The 23,720-nt window shown below is 36.9% G+C and overlaps 4 protein-coding genes across 4 annotated transcripts; 2 read left to right on the forward strand and 2 right to left on the reverse strand.

Annotated features, from left to right (window-relative positions):
• The first annotated feature begins 5,030 nt into the window (after positions 1 to 5,030).
• On the forward strand, positions 5,031 to 8,305 carry LOC123315585 (protein phosphatase 1 regulatory subunit 36-like). The gene is made up of 7 exons (XM_044901340.1): positions 5,031 to 5,146; positions 5,305 to 5,419; positions 5,572 to 5,769; positions 6,014 to 6,308; positions 6,532 to 6,757; positions 7,665 to 7,871; positions 8,012 to 8,305. Exons 1-7 carry the CDS (start codon positions 5,067 to 5,069, stop codon positions 8,220 to 8,222), a joined length of 1,332 nt encoding a protein of 443 aa, XP_044757275.1. The 5' UTR covers positions 5,031 to 5,066; the 3' UTR covers positions 8,223 to 8,305.
• Positions 8,297 to 13,148, reverse strand: LOC123315584 (protein croquemort-like). Its single transcript, XM_044901339.1, has 7 exons — positions 12,941 to 13,148; positions 10,204 to 10,506; positions 9,803 to 10,012; positions 9,540 to 9,751; positions 9,235 to 9,402; positions 8,808 to 9,005; positions 8,297 to 8,733 (listed from the first exon to the last, which is right to left on the reverse strand). Exons 1-7 carry the CDS (start codon positions 13,058 to 13,060, stop codon positions 8,493 to 8,495), a joined length of 1,452 nt encoding a protein of 483 aa, XP_044757274.1. The 5' UTR covers positions 13,061 to 13,148; the 3' UTR covers positions 8,297 to 8,492.
• Positions 13,149 to 14,638: 1,490 nt separating this feature from the next.
• LOC123315549 lies at positions 14,639 to 16,578 on the reverse strand. Its single transcript, XM_044901286.1, has 3 exons — positions 15,208 to 16,578; positions 14,913 to 14,978; positions 14,639 to 14,856 (listed from the first exon to the last, which is right to left on the reverse strand). Exons 1-3 carry the CDS (start codon positions 16,054 to 16,056, stop codon positions 14,701 to 14,703), a joined length of 1,071 nt encoding a protein of 356 aa, XP_044757221.1. The 5' UTR covers positions 16,057 to 16,578; the 3' UTR covers positions 14,639 to 14,700.
• A 165-nt stretch (positions 16,579 to 16,743) lies between these two features.
• On the forward strand, positions 16,744 to 21,365 carry LOC123315548 (glutaryl-CoA dehydrogenase, mitochondrial). The gene is made up of 8 exons (XM_044901284.1): positions 16,744 to 17,005; positions 17,080 to 17,106; positions 17,418 to 17,552; positions 17,618 to 17,851; positions 18,633 to 18,762; positions 20,487 to 20,939; positions 21,006 to 21,166; positions 21,267 to 21,365. Exons 1-8 carry the CDS (start codon positions 16,933 to 16,935, stop codon positions 21,326 to 21,328), a joined length of 1,275 nt encoding a protein of 424 aa, XP_044757219.1. The 5' UTR covers positions 16,744 to 16,932; the 3' UTR covers positions 21,329 to 21,365.
• Positions 21,366 to 23,720: the final 2,355 nt, after the last annotated feature.

Raw genomic sequence — 23,720 nt, forward strand, 5'->3', positions numbered from 1 at the left:
GAAACGTAGATTATTCATGTTTTCATGCATAAAAAACAGACGTTAATCCTCAATTAGGAGTGTGAAATGTAAGTATGATACATTTTATTACCCCAGTATAGTCCAGCTTATACTATTTTGGACTTGAAAACTTCTTTAGTCTTTATCTGACTACCACCAATGATAGAAAACTCAGAGAGGATTTTCACGTCAGTTGGAGAGCACAAGTTTGTCTCCAAGTGAATGATCTGTCAAGATCCCTAGTACCCTAGTAAAGGGGTGATATATCAAGAAAGCACTCTGCGTTTTCTGAATAACATCATATCTGATATCCCATTTGCATTTTCATCGTTATCCCCGCTATGAAATCATAATTATTCCGTTCGATAATTGGAGAGTTAGCTAATAATCAGAAGTATGGAAACAATTCAAGAACGGTCATCATTATCGCAAATAATAACCTTAAACGTCATCTCGATTTTATACGAACACTTCCAATTATGTTCGACACTCCGTCTACGGTTGGGTTTCAAATTTAATAACTCGTTAATCTCTCAGAGGAATTCAGAAAATAATCTCGTCAAGTCAGAAGTGCGTTCTGGAAGTTGAAGAGCCTCTTTAACAAAATGGAGTCATTCATACCTCATTACCGTGACACCTCTTGCTACCTTAACAGCTATTTGAACCTTGTTTCGTTCAAGAAATCGAAAATTGTAATGTTGGGGTACAGTAATTGTGAGGAATCATTCAAAAACATGTTTTTTATCGAGTCACACGTTGGAACCTCTATTCTTAACTTTTAAATGGACTGGCTCTATCAGCATGTGTTGGACCTACCCTGCAGTGCATCATTCCTTACAATTTTCTTAGTCAATCTTTATTGGGTACTAATAAAGCACACTTGAATTGAATAATATTGGATCAGCATGAAAGCTTTTGATATCACCGAAAAAAGGTGAAGAATCTGTAATAGAATATTCCCTTTCATCAGGAATATCGATAATTCACTTCCAAAAGAAGACGAGCGAAAGTAATGAATAATTCGTTAGATCCAGAAAATACATCTTTACGTCAACATTGAAATGGTGCTCAGAGCTCCAAATAACACTCCATAAAATGAAACTTTCAAGGGGTATGAGACGAAGGAGCCACATTCAATATTCATAAGACTGATTCACTTTACACGAGAATATTGAATAAGATATTCGATATCACCCAACATGACATAAATGAAGCTACAAGCCTATGAATTATTTTTTGTATTTCTGTTCCAGAATAACGAAACTTTACGAGATTGCTATTTGACGATAACGAGAAGGTTTTCTGTTTGGTGATATGAGTAAGATTAGATCGTAGAAATTGAAAAACAAGATGCTCAGTACATTTTTCCATCTTTGATTGGGAAATTAGAAAAAAAAAGGAGAAGGTTTCGTTCGGTTGTATCTTTGAGAAGTAGGTGAAAGCTGTCTGAGTTATTGAAGTGGAAGTTAAAAGGAAAGAAAATTTGTAAAATATAAAGAAAACTTTGAAAACTATCTTTCTCAACAAACTATTGACATATAAGGCTAAAGTATTTGCACCGTTGATCGGTTAAATTGTAGGTATCTGAATGTTTTCCAACAACAGTATTCTCCAATGAAGTTAAACCGTTAAGAAATCTGGAGAAAAAGACAGTCAGTTAAAGAGCTATTAGGAAACAAAATATTTCCTCTATTTCCAGAGCATGGAATGCTTGATGAGGGTAGAAACCATTTAACCTCCCAAATGTACAAGACGTTAATGTAAACGGGGCAAGAAAGAAATATGGGAATGACCCTTATAAAGAGTAAGGGCTATGTCAATTGGAAATCGAGTCATTCCGAAAGTAAATGAGAAGTGAAAAAGGTTTGTTACAACCTCTCTTCAAACGCTTCCAAAAAATGGAATGATTAGTTAATTGAAAGGGTTAATTTATTCCAAAACATTTATTCATCGTTTTTGTGTATTCTTGTACCATTTCGAGTCAGGTCAAGTTGTTTAGAATCCACAAAATGGCGTCTAGAGAAGGACCAGAACAGGTATATTTATCTCTAGTTAGATGAACTATTCAAGAATATCCTCTGAAAATTTCATGAACCTCAGTGCAACCGTTTGGTCTTGACGAATTTTAAAGTGATTCATCTTTTTCTAAAGGTCACTTTTCGACACCCGTATGTCCCAGGAAAAACATCGTAGAGATAAAAATGATACATATTCTAAAAGAGTAAGTCTTTCTCGTGATAAATCTCCAAATTTCATTTATTCAGCATAAAAAAGTTTGAATTTACAGGGGATTCAAAGGACCAAAGAGGATTCTCATTAATATGATTATATCAACTCATCTATCAACAAAATCTCTCCGTGTTCTTGTATCCTACTCAGATATCTATGATGCTTGGTTTATTTTTCCTCTAATGAAATGATACAGAGGTTCTTTGCACTTGCCATTTTTCGATATTCATAGAAACTGGATTGCTCTGTTTCAGAACAATATATAAATCAACATAACCTCTCGGTCTACATTTTCAGTTACTATTTCAAGTGAAAAATGGTCATAGATACCATTCCATCAATAAATAAGAACAAAAAGCCGAAAGCTGCTATTCATCATGCATATATTCAATGATAACTTCGGAAAAAGGAAGTATCCAGAGAGAGTTCGACAGGATAATGGCAAGATGAAAAACATTTGTCATTTCTGTTCATACATTCTGGTCGGCAGACAGAGTTTGGTCAACTGAAAATATGAAATTGCCTTTCCGACAGGCAGTGCGATTTTGTTCCTAGTATTCATAAATCATAGACGGCTGGTGGTCCAGTTCAGGGCGTTCAGAATTAGTGGTTGTTACCAGAGGGATCACTTGCATACAGAACAGAGCACGGCGCCATATTTCAACGAGCACAGGGGTGTTTTTGTTGGGGGGTGAATTTAATAAGAAAAAACGTCTTCGGAGAATGAAATAAAGATTTGTTTTGTTTTGTGTTCCATTTTTATCAAATCGAGTAAGGGAGGAACTTCGATTGATAAAAATACATAATTATCATTCAACAACAAGAGCTATGTCTCTCCACAGAGCCCTGAGGGCTGGGGACATCCCGACCATCCTTAATTTTTGTTGGAACATAAAACTCGGAGAGAATTGAAATTGAACTGGAATGGAGGATCCAATCTGCCATAACCCTGAGGCTGGGAGTCGAGGATGAAAGGGACAAAAACGGATAGAAAGCAGGAATTCCTCGATTAGATTCTGTCGTCTTGTTCTTTGAATCTTTTAAGGGTATACGTTTGGTGTGTTATTGAAAAGGCTCTCCCATCCATCGTTTCTCTCGTTTTCATTACGCGCCACAAGAAAATTGTCCGCAAATACTGGGTTTTTGAATAAAGGGCGGAAATAAAACAAGACAAATACGAATTCAACATAAAATTGGTCAGTAACTGTCTCGGTTCAAAGTGAAATCTTCAATATCCCAGGGATATTTATTTTCAACATTTATTTCGAATAATTATGTACTCAAAAAACTGCCATATAAAACCCTTTTCACCTTCTACAATAGTTCAAATATTCGATATATCAAACAGCTTTGGCAGGCATCATATGCCAGATTATTGATTCATTCGCTTCTATTTGTCTGGTTTTGTGAAATAACACAACCCTGCTTTTCTTTTTCACTCGATAATGTTTTCCTGAATAAATGATGATGCCATGCAAGCACTGCTGCACTATCATTTGAATGCAGCTGACCCCAATCAATGAATTGAACAAACACAGGAATTTCCTGAATAATATGAACGAAGAATGTACAGGGTGATCAAAATTTGACATTCACTCTCTCATTTCAGAACAAACGAGAAATAGAACAATATTTATAAACTTCTTTTGGATCTGTAATACCTGGTATTGATGTTTGTAGAAACCTTTCAAGGGAAAAGCACATATTTATGTTAAATAATTTATGTATAGTGTCTCTATAAAGACCCTGAAGGTTCTGAATGAACCCACTACTCAATATCGGTGATCAAATATGACGAACTGTGTGTGAATTTAGCATCTCTCCCATCAATGACATCATTTATAATGTATATACGACATTTGTAGAATATGTATATGTATACTATTGATACTCTTGTAGCTTTTGGTTATTATTCGTATAGCAATGCCCTTGGTGGCAGCACACCAATTTTAAACGTTGGAAAATATTGAAATTTAAGGTGACAAAACTGTCGTGCCAGGAGATGCCTTTATATACCACTCACGCGTCAAAAATAATGAAAAATTTTTTACTCTGATTCGTAAAATTCTGCCTCGAGCTACAAATTTGATTGAATTTGAAATTCGAATGAAAAAATAATGAGTTAGGATTGTTATGGAAGACTAACAGATCTTGCTGCAAGGCACCGATTGCTAATTCTTAATTGGAATTTTTTTTGAGGAAAGTTCGTTTGAGTTTTCCTTCAAGTTTTTAATAATGAAATGTTAGGTGCCCCTTTAATGAGAGTTGTTCTTTTCACTTTATACATCCATTTTGATTAGGTACCTAATATTGATCACTTCATTTTTCGAACTTCTCTGCAGATTTTAATGAAGCTTAAAATTTATTTTGCATCAAGACATATATCCAAATAATTTCTTCTGAGATAACGCCAAGAATGATATTTACTGGGCATGGATTATTTAGAAAGCTGTGCAAAATTAACGTCTACTGCCATCTATGAAATCCTTTCGACACATTTTGTATTGATTTATGGAGCTACAGTAGGATAAGCGCTCTCTCTTTTAGGAAATTTGAAGTGAAGAAAATTTGTTAGTATCTCAGGTAGAAACCTCTTCCCTTTTATATGGTTTCATACGAAATAAATATGTGAATACCTTCATTGATTCAAGGTGGATACACACGACTCGAAAGTATTAGATGGATCTATGACTTCTAGTGATCGAAATCAACAAAAAATTTATTATTTCTCAAGCCTTCCTTATTAGAAATGTAATTAATCTTCAGAAAACTTTAATTTTCTATGCCGAATGAAAAATATCAAAAAAATGTCGAGATGACATTGATTTTTTCGAATTATGTTTCACAGCGAATTTTCTAATGGGTACTGGTGCTGGGATGATGTCAGAAATGCAGTCTTTTATAATAAAATAACTGAGTAAGTTAAATGACGAAAGAATCGCGAAAATAATGAGTTTTTAAGAACCATATGAAGAGAAGCTGAAAAATTTCTGTACGAGGAAATAGTCTTCTCAATTCTATTGTTGAAAAATGCCTCTAGGTTCGGATACAAGTAAATCTAGATTATTTGTTTAGGCCTGAAAAATTGCCAGCATACAAGCATGAAAGCGCCATTGCGGGCCTACAAGAAGCGAACGTTTCTACATTAACAGCTGTAAAATTCAGAGATCTAATTAACAGAGTTTCACAGGTAATGTGTGAAATCGTCCTTAAACTTGCTTTTCACCATTCCCACTGTGAGCCAAAATTGTTTCTTTATCTTCATTCTCAATGCCAGATTATTGGCTATCTTTCTGTCACATTGCTTCTTGGTGAACCTACATCAATAGATTCATATTTAAGGCCCAATTCAAAAGACTCTACAGGCGTAAAGTCAAACCAGGTGCTTCTGATATCGTCATAATACAGGACGTTAAAGATGTTGTGCTGTTCTCGGCGGAGGTGAAAGACCTGTCGTCAGAGTTCATAAGATTCTTCCACCTACCAACAATGGATGCATTTCTAAGGGCTGCTATAGTGTATTTCCAGTACTTCTTCCAGGTCAGTTTGATTCAAAATGGGGATCTTTGTAAGAATATCCATATATCCTCATAAAAAGTGTCTTCATTCATTTTTTCAATACTTAATACAAACTATCAACAACAAAAATAAACAAACAAATGATTACCGAGACAATAATCAGTGATAACTAAACGGTCAAGTGCTTGGGTAAATAAATACGAATTCCAAATTGCCAAATTGCATTTCCTTGTGAAATTTTACTGAGATACACCCCCTTTCCCAGATCTGGGATCACGTAGAGCAGAGAAGAGAAGACGCTAAACGAAAATTAACGCAACCAATAGTGACAGTGCTAGAGGATAAAATCATGGACAATATTGGCGACCTGAGGAGCATCCTGTCAAGGGAATACCATCGCTTGACATGCGGCATGACAGATGCTCGGAAATTTTACCACTTGAACAACAAGAACAACGTTTCGACTTCTGACAAAGACAGACGCCTCTTTGAGGCCTTCATGTGCGTTGCTGTGAGGGTCATTTGGTGGACGCTGCACAGGAAAAACTTCTCCCTTATAGGTTATAATGAAAAGTCTGGCCACTTGGATGTGTTGTACTGGAAAGTGTTGCCAAAGACCAAGAATTTGTCAGCTCTACGACCTCTGTAGAGGTTATTTCCACACATATTCATTTGCTACACATTCCTCAACACAATCAAGTTGATCAAGCGAGATGAAGTGTGCATGATGAGCGAAAGTATCGATACATCTGCATATTTCGAAAAAATCACTGCCAATTCCAGAAACTGAGCTCAACAGACTTCTACGGACCAAAGTCTTCAACCTGATCGAACACAGGCCCAAGAGAGTGGATACGTTCGATCTTACCCAAAGCGAGAAGAGATATGTGTGGGGTAAGGCGTGCAGAGATGAGAAGAAGTTGAAGCACAGGTCTCCAGCGGCCCAAGAACTGATGTTTGCCACTCATGATTACAAAATGCTGGCTATTGGAATCACGCATATTGAAACGTAAGCCAAGAATAGGTTGATGATTTGCTGGTCGGGCATTATCGAATGTTTTGGCATTGGTGCGACCGTTTGGTCTTGAAGAATTTTCAACTGACCCTATCTTTCCAACAGCTAAGATAAGTTCAAATAATTTTTTATTTACGAAGGCTAATTCTCCCTAAAATTCTTGCTCTGCAAACCAGACCTCCACAGCTTTCATTAACTCCTCGTTGGAAGGAAATTTACGACCCTTTAAACTTTTTTTTCAGTTGAGGAAAGAGATGACGGATGGAGCCAAATCAGGTGAATGAGGGGGGTGTTCTAGTAATTCAAACACCTAAATTTTTTGCATGGCAACATGAGATTTGTGTGCAGGAGAGGTGTCCTGCAAAAACAAAACCGTTGGATAGCTTTCCGCGTGTTATCTCTTTAATTTTTTCCCGTAGAGTGGTCAGTAATGTCTAATAGTAATCTCCGGTTATTGTTCTACTCTTATCCAAAAAATCAATCAGGATTACTCCATGGCAATCCCAAAAAACTGAAGCAAGAACTTTTTCAGCAGATTTTTGGACAAGAAACCTCTAAGGTCTTGGAGAACCAGAGTGTCGCCATTCCATCGATCGTTGCTTTGTTTCTAGATCGTAGAAATGTACGCAAGTCTCATCCATAGTAACAATTCGGTTTAAGAAGTCTACATCGTTTTCAAATACAGCACAGAACGAACGCGATGTTTCTACCCTTGCACGCTTTTGGTCAATATTCAAACATTTGAGGATCCATTTTGCAGCAATTTTTCTCATGTCCAAATTGACGTGAACTATATGATAAACGCTAACTAGATATCAATACATCCTCGTAGCTGTGTATTTTACTAAATATAATAGTCGAAACTCGAAACTGAATGAATTAATCTAAGTTCTTGTTCAAGGAACGATCCCAGACATAAATTCCTGGAAATAGCTTATACAGCTCCTGAGGAAAAACTGTTCTCTCTAGGGGTCGGACTCGGTTTGTTAGGCTACCCAAGAGATAGACTTGATACGTTACTGAAACCTAGAGAAAGGACCAAGACAGATGTTTTAGGGGAAGAACTTATTGTTCCGCCATTCAACCTGCCACCAAAACAGGAATATGAGTAAGAACAGAATTTGGGAATGAAATTAAGATTATTTGGATGTTTTTTTTTCATTAAAAGCTGGTTGCTTTATCTTAATCGATGCTGATTAAGCCGCTGCAATATTTCAATGATTATAACTAGCCATGGCTTATTTTCAGAGAAATCATTATCAGCCAGTCATTACCACAAGCACCTCCAAAATATAGCGAAACTAGCGACACAAAGAGAAATCGAAAAGTGCAAATGAACCTTTGGTTGAAACACGTGGAATGCTGTGGCAATATATCGCTTATGGTGGCTGATACCACAGCTTCCTTGATGGGATCTTCAATCCATGAACCTGACTCCAGACACTTCGATGCGGATTGACATTGAAGGATATTTTTACCATCAATATAGGCAGGATATTCTTTTGGAATATTCTTGTGGAATAAAACTCGATAACTTTCTGATCTTTTCTTGTAAATATCCTACTTAATTGGTACATTCCATGATTGGAAATATCATAACTGAGATTTCATCAATTTGAAATCAGATTCCAAGTTTCATCCTTAAACAAACGAAACAGCAAACTCACGAGAAGAAAATATCGCATACAAGCTAAAAATACAATTCGAACAATCGAAACAATGTATAACTCTAACTAAAGCTGATTTTTTGAAATCTTCCGAATACTGGGATATTCCTCATTTGCAATTCTAGATAAACACCGAATAAGAATAGAATGAGGGATATGAAAATCAGGCTGTAGCCTATCCATTGACCAATGGCGGCTGCTGACAGAGCGGCCTTGATCAAAAATGCATAATTGTCCGGTATGACTATTGCCACTTTGATCCATAGGTATGGCACCATCACCTCTTGCAGTTTATCGAATAGGCTGAAGAGAAAAATTTAAATTGAATGTTACGTTACGTGTAGAATAGAGTATCTCGAAATGAATTAATCTCTCACCTTATTTCTTTGACTGGGTTCAGTTTGAAGTTCACTTGAAAAGCCACGGAAGCTTCAACTGGTAATCCATACTTAGGTTCGATTATGAGTTCAATCTTGTGTTTTTCAGGGTCAGGATTCATGCCGGTTACTGCTTTTCGATAGGAATCATCGGCCATGTAAAAATGTGGAAGAGAAATGAACGCAGGTGCGTCATACCTAAAAAATAAAACAGCCAATCAGGGCGTGGATTGGCCCTTATCTAAGGCCATTAATTAATTGCCAGTTCAAACCGACAAATAACCTAAGCAATTGCCAGTTCAAACTGGAAAACCATACAAGAGTAATTGCCAGTTTGCACTGCTGACAATTATGTATCAGTGCTAGTTCAAACTGGCAATTTTAATACTTAAAACTTATATTCAACTGTTTAGGGGAGTATTCTTACTGGCACGATGAAATGTCCCTCACGCCACTAGGTAAAACTTCTCGTGGGCTAAAACATGCAGTTTCTGGATATTTTTTACCATTATCCAGCAGCTTATCAGTTGCTACATAAAGATTCCCCTCAATACCATTGCCGCTTTTAGATCCTTGGCGCTCCAAAGTAAGCAAACTGTTAAAAAAAAGTGAAACTTAGATTTTATTTATTTATACCATAAATTGAGAGCTAAAAGTGGCATGCTTCATGATACATCGACTGATAAAATATATGTGACAAGTTCTTAAAACTATCTGTCAGCTGTCACTCACCTGCAAACATCCGGAACAAATATAGAAATGGATGAAGAATCCTTAACCGGATACCATACATCCCCAGTGGTCCCATCAATATCACCACAATCTCCATCGTAAGCTTTCGTGTGGTTTGCGCCATTCCATTCTGTAACGATGCCAGTTTTTTGAACATCACTCTCACCCGTCCACATGGTGAAGTTTCCATCGTAGTACACAGAACCGTTGCGCTGGAGTGGGACAATAAATAAAAAAAGGTTTGTGAAGAATAAGATACTTACATTGTAGAAGAAGCCAAACTTATCGTAGGGAATCTTGAATTTCTTCAACTTCAGCCTCGAGCTGAGGTCGATGATTGGATCTTTGATCCCGTCAAACAGCAACACTTGAGCTGTTTTGGTTTCATCTAGGGTCTTTTTGTACTCGACCAAAAAGTAGTGGAGGGCTCTCCTTATGATGTAATGTTCATCCTTGGCTACATTGGCCATTGCCTAGAAAGATAAGCATCTTAACATGACTTTGGGGGATACTCGACCATGTAGGACCAAACCATTGGTTTACATTGCCATGCAAAGAGATTAAATCTGGATGTTCTCATTGAAAAATACCTTTTCTTCCCTACTCTCTTTGAATTATGGTTAAAGAAGGTTTTAGTATGGTAGATTCTTAATAACTTACTCACCAGGACTATTGGGTCCATTATCGTAACCACATCGTCCAGAGAACCACTGGATTTTTCAGGCAAAAAGTGCCAGTTCCGAATGCTGTTGAAGCTGACAGTTTTGTTATCGTTGAAAACAACATTTGCACGAGTGTGTCTTTCTGCTAACACGTAAGGGCCCAATTGTTGGAAATGCGGTTTGAAATTTCTGTCCCCTACTTCATCCTTGTTGGTCCAGTTGAATAAATATATTTCCGTGTTTATATCAAAGGGCGTTTCCTTCCAATATTCATACTGATACGTATCTGGACCTAGTATGAGTTGCTGAAATAGTAAAGATACGAATATGAAAGGCGAACACTAGTTTTTGAGAAGGAGTCATCCCTTTAATTGGTTCCCAACTACACAGTTACACCCTGTCTACAAAGAAATTCATTTCGATCCAGTTGATAAAGAGGAAATACGCTGTGATGTCCAGAAAAACATGATAGCAATCGCAAAAGAGATAAAACTATCAGTTATATCACATAATTATTATTGGTCCATTGTTCTAGATTGTAGCATTATTGCACTGCCACCTTAAGCTTTATGTGCCCCTCATAAGAGCTGTTCTCACCCTCCACACCTCCAGACATCCACCCTCCAATTCGACCACACCACCACCAATATCTGGATTGGCTTCAAGGTGCAATGGTGAGGCATTCCCTCACCAAGTGATCTAGATCCTTCTCCCCACTGAATCTACTCTTTCAGTTTCTACTAGAGCAAGATATGTCTCTACTAGACTAGAGCATCAAGAGTTTCCTTATGCCACAATGCACTGTAAGGAGTTTTAACATATTCTTGCTGAGATTCAGATGCATCTTAGATCTCGCAGTGTTGAAGCACCAAAGCAATTTTTGGAATGATCCAGCCTCGGGAGATTCTACTACAGTGTTTGTCTTTCGGTTTTTCCTTTCTCCTGACACTATTTCTTGTAGGTTTTGGTCCAATGAAAGGAGTTCGTGATCCTCTCCTAGCAAGTATGTTGGTGCCCACTCTATTTGCTTTGATTCCTGAGTGGCCAAGAACTCAGACTAAACATAACTTGTTTTTCTTGCCTATTTCGTTGATGCTTGGATCTAGCTTGTCGTTAGTGAGAATTTGGTGACAGAATACTCCAGAGCCAGAATATTTTCATGGTTTTAGAGCCATAACAAGTGGGTTTGCCACCCTTTAAAGTCTTTGATGCCCGAACATTTTTTCTTGCCTATTTAGTCAAGTCACTTACCTACTCCACTAAGCGATAACGCTTTTATTCAGTGAGTTATTCGATCATTTCCTGAACAGAGAAAAACTATGTTCATTTAAACAATCAAGGATTTATACAGCCTTCATCGATTTAAGCAAGGCATTCGACTCGGTGAATCGGAGAGCGCTCTGGAAAATCATGGCACGTCTAGGTCTAGGAGTACCCGAAAAATTCCTAGCAGTGTGTAAAAGCCTTCATACCAACAACACCGCTAGAATACAGCATAATGGCTCTACAACCGACCATTTCTCAACCAACTCTGGAATAAAACAAGGCTGCGTATTAGCGCCTTTACTGTTCAATATTTTCGCCATAGCTGTATAGATAATTGCTGACATGAGCATGCCCGTAAGAGGTGTTGGGATAAGATTCAGATTTGATGGAGGCCTGTTTAACCTGAAGTGCCTCAGAGCAAAAACCCGTACGAAGTTTATCACGGAACTTCAATATGCAGACGACTGTTCACTCATCGCTAGCAGCTCAGAGGATCTACAGATAATGATGGACACCTATAAACATATATACGAAGCTTTAGGCCTTAGACTCAATATTGACAAGACCAAAATCCTGGTAAGTCCGCCAGAAAGCCTTCAAACAGATATCAGCCTGGACAATGAAACTCTAGAACAGGTCGAGCAGTTCAAATACTTGGGAAGCTTCATAAATACTAGGGCTAATCTTGACACGGAAATACACAACCGTATCAATTCGGCATCACGGGCATTCTGGAAGCTGAAGGACAGAATGTTCCAAAATCACGACCTCAATCTGAAGACCAAGACAGCTGTTTACAGAGCAGTGGTCCTCCCAACGCTTCTTTACGGAAGCGAAAGCTGGACTCCCTACAGGCGACATTTTAAACAGCTTGAACAGACGCAGCAAAGTCATCTAAGACAGATAATGCACATCAGATGGTTCCACAAAGTTTCGAATGCAGAAGTCTTGCAGCGCGCGAGTTGTACAACAATTGAGACTCAAGTAACGAGGGCCCGACTCAGATGGAGCGGCCACATTCTGAGGATGCAAGACACAAGACTCCCCAAAATAGCTCTATACGGCGAACTCACTGAGGGAGCCCGGAAACCAGGAGGCCAGTATAAGCGGTTTAAGGATATATTACATCAATCCCTAAAATCAGTTAATGCTAATCATAACTGGGAACAACTAGCGTTAGACAGGTCACAGTGGAGGTCTTTGGTCCACAGTTATAATGGAGAATCGAGAAGGATACAGCGGCGGCCAGATCTGGTTGGAGACTATCCATGCCCTGAGTGTGGAAGGATCTGCAGGTCACGGTTGGGTCTCTTTAGTCACAGGAGGGCACACAGTCGCAACTAGCACTAAGAAGTTACAAGTCTGTTCGAATTTTTTATTTTTTTCTTCTTCTTTTTGTAGATTTATTCCCGGTAACGGGATACAGCAATGGATGAATGAATGAATGAATGAATGAATGTTCATTTATCTCACCTTACGCAGGTAGGAGTTGAAGACATCCGCCCAAAATAACACCAACCATAAACCAATAACAAAAAAGGTTCCGAATAAACTGAAAGCGGTCCATTTTTGGACCTTTTGAGAACACACCATCCTTCGATTCAAACCACTAACCTGACACTTCAATATTGAAGGACCAAAATATGATTTTCAAGTAATATTGAATTCTTATCAGATATGGAACTCGATCCAGATTACTGACCATCGTTGAGATCGATGCTGCCTCTGGTGATGAAATTCCTGTTTCCTACATTTTATCGCACAATTGATTTTTCAAATGTTCAAAATGTTATCAGTATCGGAATGGAGGGATGCATATATTGTTCTTTATCTATCATCGGATAATCATTGATCTTCCCAATAATTGAAAAAATACACCTGGCTATTATAGGATATAAACACTAATTTAAACTGTAGTATCATTATTGTAAAAGACGATAGTGTATAGGACATCTCAACCTGTGCCATATGTGCAAAATATTTATTGAAAGTTATGCTATAATGGTGAGTCCTTGACTGGTACAAATATTCACCAGTAGATTTTTGAGGTCAAAAGAAACACTTTTTTCCTATACCATTTCTTCAGATCCGGCCCTGATAAAAAGATATAGTCATTTTTCATAATGAGCTGTGCCACCGCTGGAAAAACAAAAGTACCTTCAGAATAACGACCCAAATCTGTGACACTACACATCTGTGGATCTTTTAAACTTAAACCGAGTTGAATTCAGCCCAACTACCCAGATGGAAGACGTGGGAGATATCTTGTGTTCGAGAAAGATTCATCAAATAAATGAAAAACTATATTCCGAAATTGATTTCATTCGATAAAACTGTTTGTGAGATAAAACTAAGAATAATTTTTTTTATGGTTTTTCAACAGCCTGTATCTTTTAAACCGAGCCGATTCCGAAGAAATGGTAAAGAAAAAAAGTGTTTCTTTTGACCTCAAGAATCTACTGTCAAAATATTGGTACGAGTCAAGAATCACCCTGTTTACGGGTGAATTACAGAATAATGATATGACAAACGACTTCAATATTTTATAATACTTTTACAATACTAGTAAGGATTCAGATTTAGGAACAGGTAGGTACACACAGAAGGTTTTCATCCTCTATATTTTCCAATCCTCACATGAGAAATAAACAAAATTATTTATTGACAGAAATACGAAAAAAATTTGACCAACATTTTTAACAATCGGTTAACCTTGATCATAGATCAATTGAAACCATTCATATTGTTTTTTAATACTTCAGCCTAATCTACATAGATCGTCGATTGATATGAAAACGTCAAGTTTCGAAATATATGTTTATGCAGCATAATGATCTGTTCATTTTATAATCTTATCTGCTTCTGTTTTAGATCCAAAACTTGGTTACTATTACGGTAGGTATACTACCGTCATCTACGAGAATTAACTGGAACCTTTGATATTGATTTTCATACAATAATACGGCAGTTATTTGAGGTACACCTCTTTCACACTGAGTAAAACAGGTTTCAGTAAAATGTAGATATCTTCCGAATACTATTGATGCCTTATTATTGTAGTTATTCAAAAAGCGTATTCTTGTAATTAATAGGAAACCAAAATAAATGGTACTTTGGTACCAAAATAAATGGTACTTTGGTTTCGACAAACAAGATACCAACAATTTAAACACCATTGTTCTACTCAAAAACGTATTAATTCCAGAATTATTGTATTGTTATATTCATAATATCTAGTAGTTTTGATCTTCATCCAGTTGTAGGAGGATAACTGCATAGGTTGTTATAGAGCTCAACGCACTGAAGAGTAATGCTCCATTGAGCACTAGCGAACTTTTTATTTCCATGAGATGCGGTTCATGAAGAAGTCCTAGAAAGAACCAATGCACCTACAAAATTCTTGTCGTTGAAAATATTCGATTAGATAAAAATTGGTGTATTGAACCTCCTTCTTATCTCTAGTGCACATCTTTGGAGAGGATATTTTCAAGTAGTCGAGCATCTGGTCGTTCTGAAATATTCAATGAATGTCTCAATTAACCCACAAGAAAAAAAATGTTTAGGCTGGAAGGCAAAAAGTATCAACGAATCCATAGCTAGTAAAAGTTAATATTTTACTAAATTTACTTGTGCAGGCAATCTTTTATTATGAATTGCGTCCAGATCCAAGAAAAAACTTCTGATTATCAAAATTTACATGCAAACTTGTAGTTTCAACATTTTCTCGAATAATCACTCACCACAACCGTTAAAAAACAGCACGCTGATATAATTTTGAGGACTCTGAAAATGGATAGTCCGATCCAGTAGTATTTGAAATCCTCTGGTTGCAGTTCCCCCTCTGTGTCTATTTTTAACGCTAAAATCGTGTAGGTAACCATGAAAAAATACTGGAACAGCGTGAACACAACAATATTCGAAAAATTTCCAAGAATCATCTTGCAGCATATTCTTACTTCTTTGATAAAACCAATATAGCATGTTATACTTTGAGCCATTGAAGTATTCTGAAATTTTTTGTCGAATATATCAGCTGAAAGAGCTAGGGTGATCAACGAGAAGCTAAATTCGCTTATATTAACACTAAGTAGAATTTCCGAATGAACAAAACAAAGCGTCTGCATGTACATAACCACAGTCATTTGAGGAGCTTTGAAAATCATTATTAATCTACATAGCAATACAGATTCTTCCGCCAAAAACTCGATCAACATGCACCACCTCAATTTGAGAAAGAAAGCTTTTCTCGTGGTTATTTTATACTTCCAGAATATTTTGTCGCAATATTTCAAGTAGGAGCTTGAATTGGAAAACAAAGAAACGACATGCGTTGAAATATTCAAGCAATGTACGATGAAACTTGTGTATTTCTCCATTACCCTCGAATGTAAACGTTCCATATTGGGAAGTAATGCATGAAACAAGTAAATTTCCATTATTACAAGAAACAGTTTCCAGGAGAATAGAAAAAAAATTAAATACTTGTATGGCCTCTTTGTGCTCAAATCAAAAGTTGCTATTTTTTTCAATACTATAAGTGGTTTTAGGATTAATTCTAGTCTCAACAAAGTACTAGAGTTTCTTGACATACTATATTACGATCAAAGCAATCAACTGGCTGTGTTACGATAGGAATAGAATATGGTGTTATCCAATTTGTAAAGGCATCAATAACGACATCAAAAACTACAGGGTAATAGTTCATCGTCAATACATTGATGTATAAAATTATAATTCCCAAAGATATTAGTTCATCACTCCAAGTAATGAATTAACTTTTTATGGAATTGATGAGGGCTGTTCGAAATATGGAAATTAATGTGCATGGTATGACTACTGTATACTGAAATCTATATAGGTTGGTATGGGTAGTAATGTTTTTGTACTACTCAAAATTGAAAAATACAATAATTTGGAAAAATCTACAAAATTAAACAGAAGTTTTAAGATTATTCCACCATATAATCAGATAAAGTTATTGGCATGAGATTGGTTTATATCCCAATGATAGTTTTTGAGTATTTCAGTTTTTAAATTTGTTTCAACTTCACCTTTACTTCCACCTGATCTAAAAAATATCAAGAATTCATATTAATTCAGTCGGAATTATCAGAAATTCTGATGGGTATATACCACCTAAAATATCATCAAGTGTTTTATCACCACACTTAATCCCTGTTAACAGCCTGTAGGTACGTATGTACGTCAAATAAATTGAGTATCAGAATCTGATCAAGCAAAACAGATAAATATTAATAATTTTCTTTATTTTCAAGCTGTCGGTTGCATACTTTCAGCGTAATTTAAACAAACTCAATTAAAACAAATATTGTCAATGATTACAGATTACAGTGGACAGAATTATTTCGAAATGAACCGAAGGTCAAAAGATAAAAATGAATTCAAGGCATAAGCGGGCATTCTAGCAAGTAGGTAGTTTGGAATCTATTTTAGGGATTTAGAAAATGTCTGCTTTGAACAGGTTAGCGTGTAGTTTGACTCGAACTAGTGGCACTGTGTTAGAAAAACACTTTGTGTGTATCCTTTTGTTGATTGTGTATCTGTTGGTTCTCTATATTTGACCATAGGTTTTCCTTGACTTCAGAATGAAGCTAGTATATATCCAGCTCGTCATAAAGGTAGGTTAACTATTGTAAAGATGTAAATAAACAATGTAACTAATGTAAAATTTGGCGTGAAATTGGTTCATCATTCTTTTCCTGATTGAGATGACAAAATATTCAATGAAAGATTTCATAATCTTTGTATGTATTCATTCATATTTAAAGTTTTCTAGAAAATATAAATACATGTACTGTTAGTGACGTAGGTAAGGAAACGACGCCCTTGGTTCATCTATATACCATAGGCGGAACAAGTAGTGGGACTATGAATAGCAGCCACATCCCAAATGTAATTCAGTTTCTTCACTTCCATAAATTTTTTTCAGTTACGTTCAACTGGGAGGATCCCCTCAATTTAGAGTCGCAGCTTACTCAAGATGAGAAGATCATCAGAGACTCCTTCAGATCATATTGTCAAGAGAAATTGTTACCAAGGGTGGTCCAAGCGAATCGACATGAGGGTATGTTTTTCCCACGCAACTCAAAAAGTTTTCAAGCCATGAAAGGTCCTATATTTTTCCTGCAGTTTTCGACACGGATACCTTGAAGGAACTAGGAGAATTAGGAGCACTAGGTTGTACGATTAAAGGCTATGGATGTGCTGGGATATCCAACGTGGCCTATGGACTTTTAGCCAGAGAAATAGAAGCTGTTGACAGCAGTTACCGTTCATCTCTCAGCGTACAGTCTTCTCTAGTCATGTCCTCGATTGACCAATTTGGTTCTGAGGAGCAAAAGGAGAAATATCTTCCGAAACTCGGTGAGTATCCGAAAATAATATTGAATTTTTCTTTTACTTTTCATCAAGAGTATCACTGTGTGTACGCCCCTTAATTTATCGCCCTGTACGTTAGGATATAGGATTACTGCCAATAAATTAGCAAGGCCCGGCGCTTTATCCTATCAGTTCCTCATCAGACCGTTGATGGATATCGTCAGCTTCAATTTGCAGCATATCGATTTCTCTTGGTCCCAAGTCTTCTTACATTCCTGCGAATCTGAAAGCAACCGGAGCGGACTACAGCCGGCACGAAGGGTTAATAGACCATACAGGTCCTATTTTTAGAACTGCGAAGCGTTGTTTTTCACCTCTTCATTTGATTCAAGGCACGTATTAACATCAGAATTCATGTGAGCGAGTTTCAGCGTGGAGTTTCTTCAGGCCAGGGTTGTTTGTTTGATACGCACATGTCTGGGAGGTCTGGACTGTTTGAATCCACTTGTCGGCGAACAATAGATATTTATTAGTTGCTTTGATACACCTCAACACAAATTTCGATGTAGAACAGATCTTGAAAACCAAATTGCATAATTTGTTACGAATTGCAATTTCGGAAATAAAAGTCCCCGATTTTTCATCTTAATTTTTCTGTTAATTACATAAAAATAAGAGCTAGGTACTGTTAATTTTCAGGGTAGATTCAAGGTAAAGTGCGTTAACAGACAATGGAGTAAGAAGCAACTGACATTTTTCTTCAAAATAAAAATACCTCATTTTCACAGTGTCAACTAAATTTTTTTCACTTCAATTTTTGTTATAGCTAAAGGAGAACTTATTGGCAGTTTCGGCCTAACAGAACCTGACTATGGTAGTGACGCAGGAGGCATGGAAACAAAAGCAATTTTTGATTCCAAAACGAAGACATACTTGTTATCCGGGAGCAAAACATGGTAAACAAAACTTTTTTATAATGGAGATTATATTCATTTCTGAAATTAAATTCATAATCTTGTGAATGATCTAAAAAATAACGTCATTGATGTCTTTATTTATCAGAGACTCACCTTTGAGCTACGTCGGGAAGCTCCATAAATACTAGGGCTAATCTAGACACGGAAATACAAAACGGTATCAATTCGGCATCACGGGCATTCTGGAAGCTAAAGGAAAGAGTGTTTCAAAATCACGACCTCACTCTGAAGACCAAGACAGCTGTTTACAAAGCAGTGGTCCTCCCAACGCTTCTTTACGGAAGCGAAAGCTGGACGCCCTACAGGCGACATATTAAACACCTTGAGCAAACGCAGCGACGTCATCTAAGACAGATAATGCACATCAGATGGTTCCACAAAGTTTCGAATGCAGAAGTCTTGCAACGGGCGAGTTGTACAACAATTGAGACTCAAGTAACGAGGGCCCGACTCAGATGGAGCGGCCACATTCTGAGGATGCAAGACACAAGGCTCCCCAAAATAGCTCTATATGGCGAATTCACTGAGGGAGCCCGGAAACCAGGAGGCCAGTATAAGCGGTTTAAGGATACACTACATCAATCCCTAAAATTAGTTAATGCCAATCATAACTGCGAACAACTAGCGTCAGACAGGTCACAGTGGAGTTCTTTGGTACACAGTTACAATGGAGAATCGAGAAGGATACAGCGGCGGCCAGATCCGGTTGGTGACTATCCATGCCCTGACTGTGGAAGGATCTGCAGGTTACGGTTGGGTCTCTTCAGTCACAGGAGGGCACACAGTCGTAACTAGCCCTAAGAAATTACAAGTCTGCTCGAAATTTTTTTTTCTTCTTTTTGTAGATTTATTCCCGGTAACGGGATACAGCTATGAATGAATGACGTCGTATCTCACCTCCATAAATGCCATCAAATAATTGATTCTTTGAAAAGCTGAAGAAGAAAAACGAATGGTTCTTGTACAAGTCAATGCTCCCAAAACAACAGTTTTTCCACGAAAAATTCAATTCGTGCATGACTTCTGACTTTATAATGGTGGATCAGGTGTTTCAGCCTAATGAGTCAACCATCCGTCTTGGCGTTAAATGTCAACTCTTCTGTCTGTTGCCAACGCTGTCAAGCCAGCTATACTTATCATAGGACTAAATTCTTCTGCATCAACCTTATCACACCAAAACTTGAATAGAGCAGAATGATTGACTGCCAACTCAAACAGTCAGCCTACTACTATTGATACAACATTGATATGCCTAAGTGACAGAGAACACCCAGTATTCATGAATTTATTCTAGGGACTTTCTAGGGGGATATATTTGTTCAATTCAGGATAAATATCGCATGCTGCAAATACAGCCACAATCACGTTGGCTCATTTTGAAGGCTATTATGTCTTCCCATCTTGCAACCATATAACTTGGTCTGGGACTCCATGGGAATAAGATTACTCCATTTACCCCATGATCCATATACTCTAAACGCTCTTCAACATGTGGTACAAGTTCCTAGGATGAGAGGAGTAGGTCCCAACGTGTTTCTGGGTACATAAGACCTCGTGGTCTTATAAATTTTTTCTTTTCTTCCTACAAGGCACTTGGTTCATACACTCCTGGAACTTCTGTTAATAAAAAACCTTGAAATGTTGTAGGGATAACGAACAAATTCATCGTCCACCATTTTGACAAATCCTCTTCAAAATTTCAGGATCTCGCATGCTCCAGTAGCGGACGTTTTCATTATATGGGCAAAATTAGACGGCAAAGTGAATGGTTTCATACTGGACAGAAAGCACCAGACCGAGGACAGTCTAAAAACACCCAAGATAGAAGGAAAACTGTCCCTGAGGATATCATCCACAGGTATGGTCCTGATGAACAACGCCATCTGCCCCGAAGAAAATAGGTTACCAAACGTGGTTGGCATGAAAGGACCTCTCAGTTGCCTAACCAACGCCAGGTATGGCATCGCTTGGGGTACCATGGGAGCAGCAGAGTCCTGTTTGAGGTTAGCAAGAGATTACACGTTGGAGAGGAAGCAGTTCAACAAGCCCCTTGCGGCCAACCAGCTCATGCAGAAGAAAATGGCGGATATGATGACTGAAATAGCGTTAGGGTTGCAAGCTTGCTTGCATGTTGGGAGACTGAAAGACCAGAACATGTAAGTTTGCCAAAGCTGAAAGGTACATAATTTATCTTCTCACAATTTTGTTTTGTTCTACTCCAGGCACTGCCCAGAGATGATATCCCTTCTCAAGAGGAACAATGCTGGAAAAGCTCTGGAAATCGCCAGGGTAGCTAGAGATATGCTTGGTGGAAATGGTATTCATGATGAATATCACATAATGAGACATATGATCAATTTAGAAACTGTCAATACTTATGAAGGCAAGTAGTGTGGCTTTTATTTTTACTCCAGAACAGATAATCTGTAGTAGATCTTACTGACATGTTTGTTGATTGTTGATTCATCTCTCTAATTTTTCAGGGACACACGATATACATGCCTTGATACTGGGAAAATCTATAACTGGAATAGCCGCATTCTAAACTGTGAAATATTATCAATAAAATGATCCTAAAGTTACTTGTGTTTTCATTATGCTTTCAGTTATGTTTTACATTGATGAAATATGAAAAAAACAATAGACCGTTTAATTAAATTGGCATCGAATCAACTGCCGTATCAAAAACAAATTCAGTCATATATTTGAAGAACTTTTTATAGATGATCGCACATAGTTAATCGAGTAACTTATAGATCCATGAAAATTTGCTGTAAACAAAAACCATTTTAATCATTATCTAATGAGATTTACATTGTTGCGAAATGAATTGAACAAGGATGCAAGTATTTGGCCTTTTAGAAGTTTTTCTATGATGGATATTCAATAATCGAATGAATCATTAATACAGGTACCTATTGGAATAACTCAAACTATAATTATCTACAATATAGTATCTGATGAATTTCTTATGCCTGTAGAATGTATTTTGACGAGTTTTCTCTAAGAATTTCTTAAGTACACTCATCAGTGCAACAATAATAGCACTATTTCGTTCGTCTCTCATTTTTTAATAGCACAATAAAATAAAAATCCCAGGTGTCCAAATTCTAATGTGCCTATATTCTTGCAAATTCAGCACCCAAATCGAAAATTTAGGAGAAATTTTTGCTGTGATTTTGTAGGTATGAGATTTTCTTACAGTGGGATAATATCCAATAAAGAAGATAACCTTCATTCCAATTCGCATTTTTTATATTTATTACTTATATTCGAGCGAAAATATTATTTCATTTTCATTCTTTTTTTTTCGAATGATGAAGATAATTTAACTCATATATTTTCATATATAGGTTTCAATTTCATGCCCAAATACTTCGGGAGATGTACGACGATGAAAAAATCAAACCCAAGTACATCAAATAGTCTGAAATAAAGAAAAATGTTGATCTACTCAGAGTTAAACAAGAAGCGCAAAAATTTATATGCCAGTTGCCATCAGTTGACAAGAAAATCTGTTAATTTGTGATATAATCTCGTACGTAACTCGAAGTCTGGACAAACAACATCATTCATACGAGAATTTCTATTTTCGACCAACTGTGTACGTAATCAATTTGACATGTTGCACTCTTTGCCCAAAATACACATTTTCTCACTCGTCTAACGCTTCATACACTATATTTTTTTCACCGTCTCCCCAACGGAAAGAATAAATTTAAATATAACGAATTGAAAGTCTAGTTTACTCTTTGAAATGAACATTGTGTCTCGAAATGATGTGAAGTATACAAACAGGTGTCCTAAATTTTTCGTGAAAGCCGCAAACAAACACAAATATTGGGCACAAACTGAACATCAAGGAAAACACTATGGCAGACAGTTATCTTCCAACATTAAACATGATTGATAACCTCCTTTAGCTGTATTTTCCACTTTGAATGAGAAGAGAATAATTTTTCATGTTGAAAACACATCACACATTTTCTAGGAATTCACTGCTCAGTAAAAGGCAGTTTAGCGATTTAACATTTGAGATCGATAATTATACTGGATTTTTGTGATCAGTAAAATTTTTGAATATTGAAGTTTATATAAAATACCAATGTCATATCATCAAAATGAGCAAGTTAAACAATTCTGCAGAGAAAACAAATATAGAATATACATATATGCATTATATCATTTATTACTATAACAAAATTGGCTTGATCACTTGAAGATTAAACTGGAAAAAAATTCCTTATTTTATTTACAGCAAGCACTACAATACATTTATATTATTATCCTCCATGAATATCCAATTTCAATTTATGGCCTCTATTGATTTCTTTGTTTTCTTATTTTTGTGTTAGTTATATTTTATTCACTTCCACTGGGTTTACAATATAGTACATACTTACCTTTATTATATTCTCATATTTTTTTATTTATTTTGTCTTTTCTTGTACATATTAGCAGCATAAAATATGTAAATTCCACACGTTTCTTTTTAATTATTCACAGAATCTCTTTTCCACTACTACCTACAATTTTTATCAGTCTAGCTAAAGCCGGGTCCAGACGTACACCCCAACGTTGCGTGCACAGCTTAACGTGGGTGGTAGTTTGTCGTCCCTTTGATAACATCGTCGTAGGTAGCCCATAAACGGGCATACTACTCTGTAATCTGTGGGGCATACTTAATAAAATGCCTTCACACAAAACAGTCCTCATACTTTGAAGTGCCTAAGTCTGGATCAGGCATAAGCTATGTGGGAGGGCGATTGACTTACTTACGGTCGTAAAGTGTAGAGAGGGCTTCACTGACGGTCGTAAAATGTGAAAAGGGCTTGACTTCGCCCGGTTTCGAACCCACTATCCACAGACGCCTTAATGAAAATCTAAATGAATTCACAAATGGATAAACCTCTGTATACGAGGATCAGTTTTGAAGG

Source organism: Coccinella septempunctata, chromosome 6 (assembly GCF_907165205.1).
Source record: "Coccinella septempunctata chromosome 6, icCocSept1.1, whole genome shotgun sequence".
Classification (NCBI taxonomy): Eukaryota; Metazoa; Arthropoda; class Insecta; order Coleoptera; family Coccinellidae; genus Coccinella; species Coccinella septempunctata.

Bases quoted from the DNA above. Each gene is read 5' to 3' on its own strand.
- LOC123315584 (XM_044901339.1), bottom strand. From the start codon at position 13,060: ATGGTGTGTTCTCAAAAGGTCCAAAAATGGACCGCTTTCAGTTTATTC. The intron at 9,403-9,539 runs GTGAGTGACAGC...TTTTTTTAACAG, and splicing joins TTTGTTCCGGATGTTTGCAG to TTTGCTTACTTTGGAGCGCC. The intron at 8,734-8,807 runs GTGAGAGATTAA...TTTTCTCTTCAG, and splicing joins AACCCAGTCAAAGAAATAAG to CCTATTCGATAAACTGCAAG.
- LOC123315548 (XM_044901284.1), top strand. From the start codon at position 16,933: ATGTCTGCTTTGAACAGGTTAGCGTGTAGTTTGACTCGAACTAGTGGC. The intron at 17,107-17,417 runs GTAGGTTAACTA...AATTTTTTTCAG, and splicing joins ATATCCAGCTCGTCATAAAG to TTACGTTCAACTGGGAGGAT. The intron at 21,167-21,266 runs GCAAGTAGTGTG...CTAATTTTTCAG, and splicing joins AACTGTCAATACTTATGAAG to GGACACACGATATACATGCC.
- LOC123315585 (XM_044901340.1), top strand. From the start codon at position 5,067: ATGTTTCACAGCGAATTTTCTAATGGGTACTGGTGCTGGGATGATGTC. The intron at 5,147-5,304 runs GTAAGTTAAATG...TTATTTGTTTAG, and splicing joins TTTTATAATAAAATAACTGA to GCCTGAAAAATTGCCAGCAT. The intron at 6,758-7,664 runs GTAAGCCAAGAA...TTCTTGTTCAAG, and splicing joins GGAATCACGCATATTGAAAC to GAACGATCCCAGACATAAAT.
- LOC123315549 (XM_044901286.1), bottom strand. From the start codon at position 16,056: ATGTCAAGAAACTCTAGTACTTTGTTGAGACTAGAATTAATCCTAAAA. The intron at 14,979-15,207 runs GTGAGTGATTAT...TGAATATTTCAG, and splicing joins GCTGTTTTTTAACGGTTGTG to AACGACCAGATGCTCGACTA. The intron at 14,857-14,912 runs GTTCAATACACC...AGAATTTTGTAG, and splicing joins GCACTAGAGATAAGAAGGAG to GTGCATTGGTTCTTTCTAGG.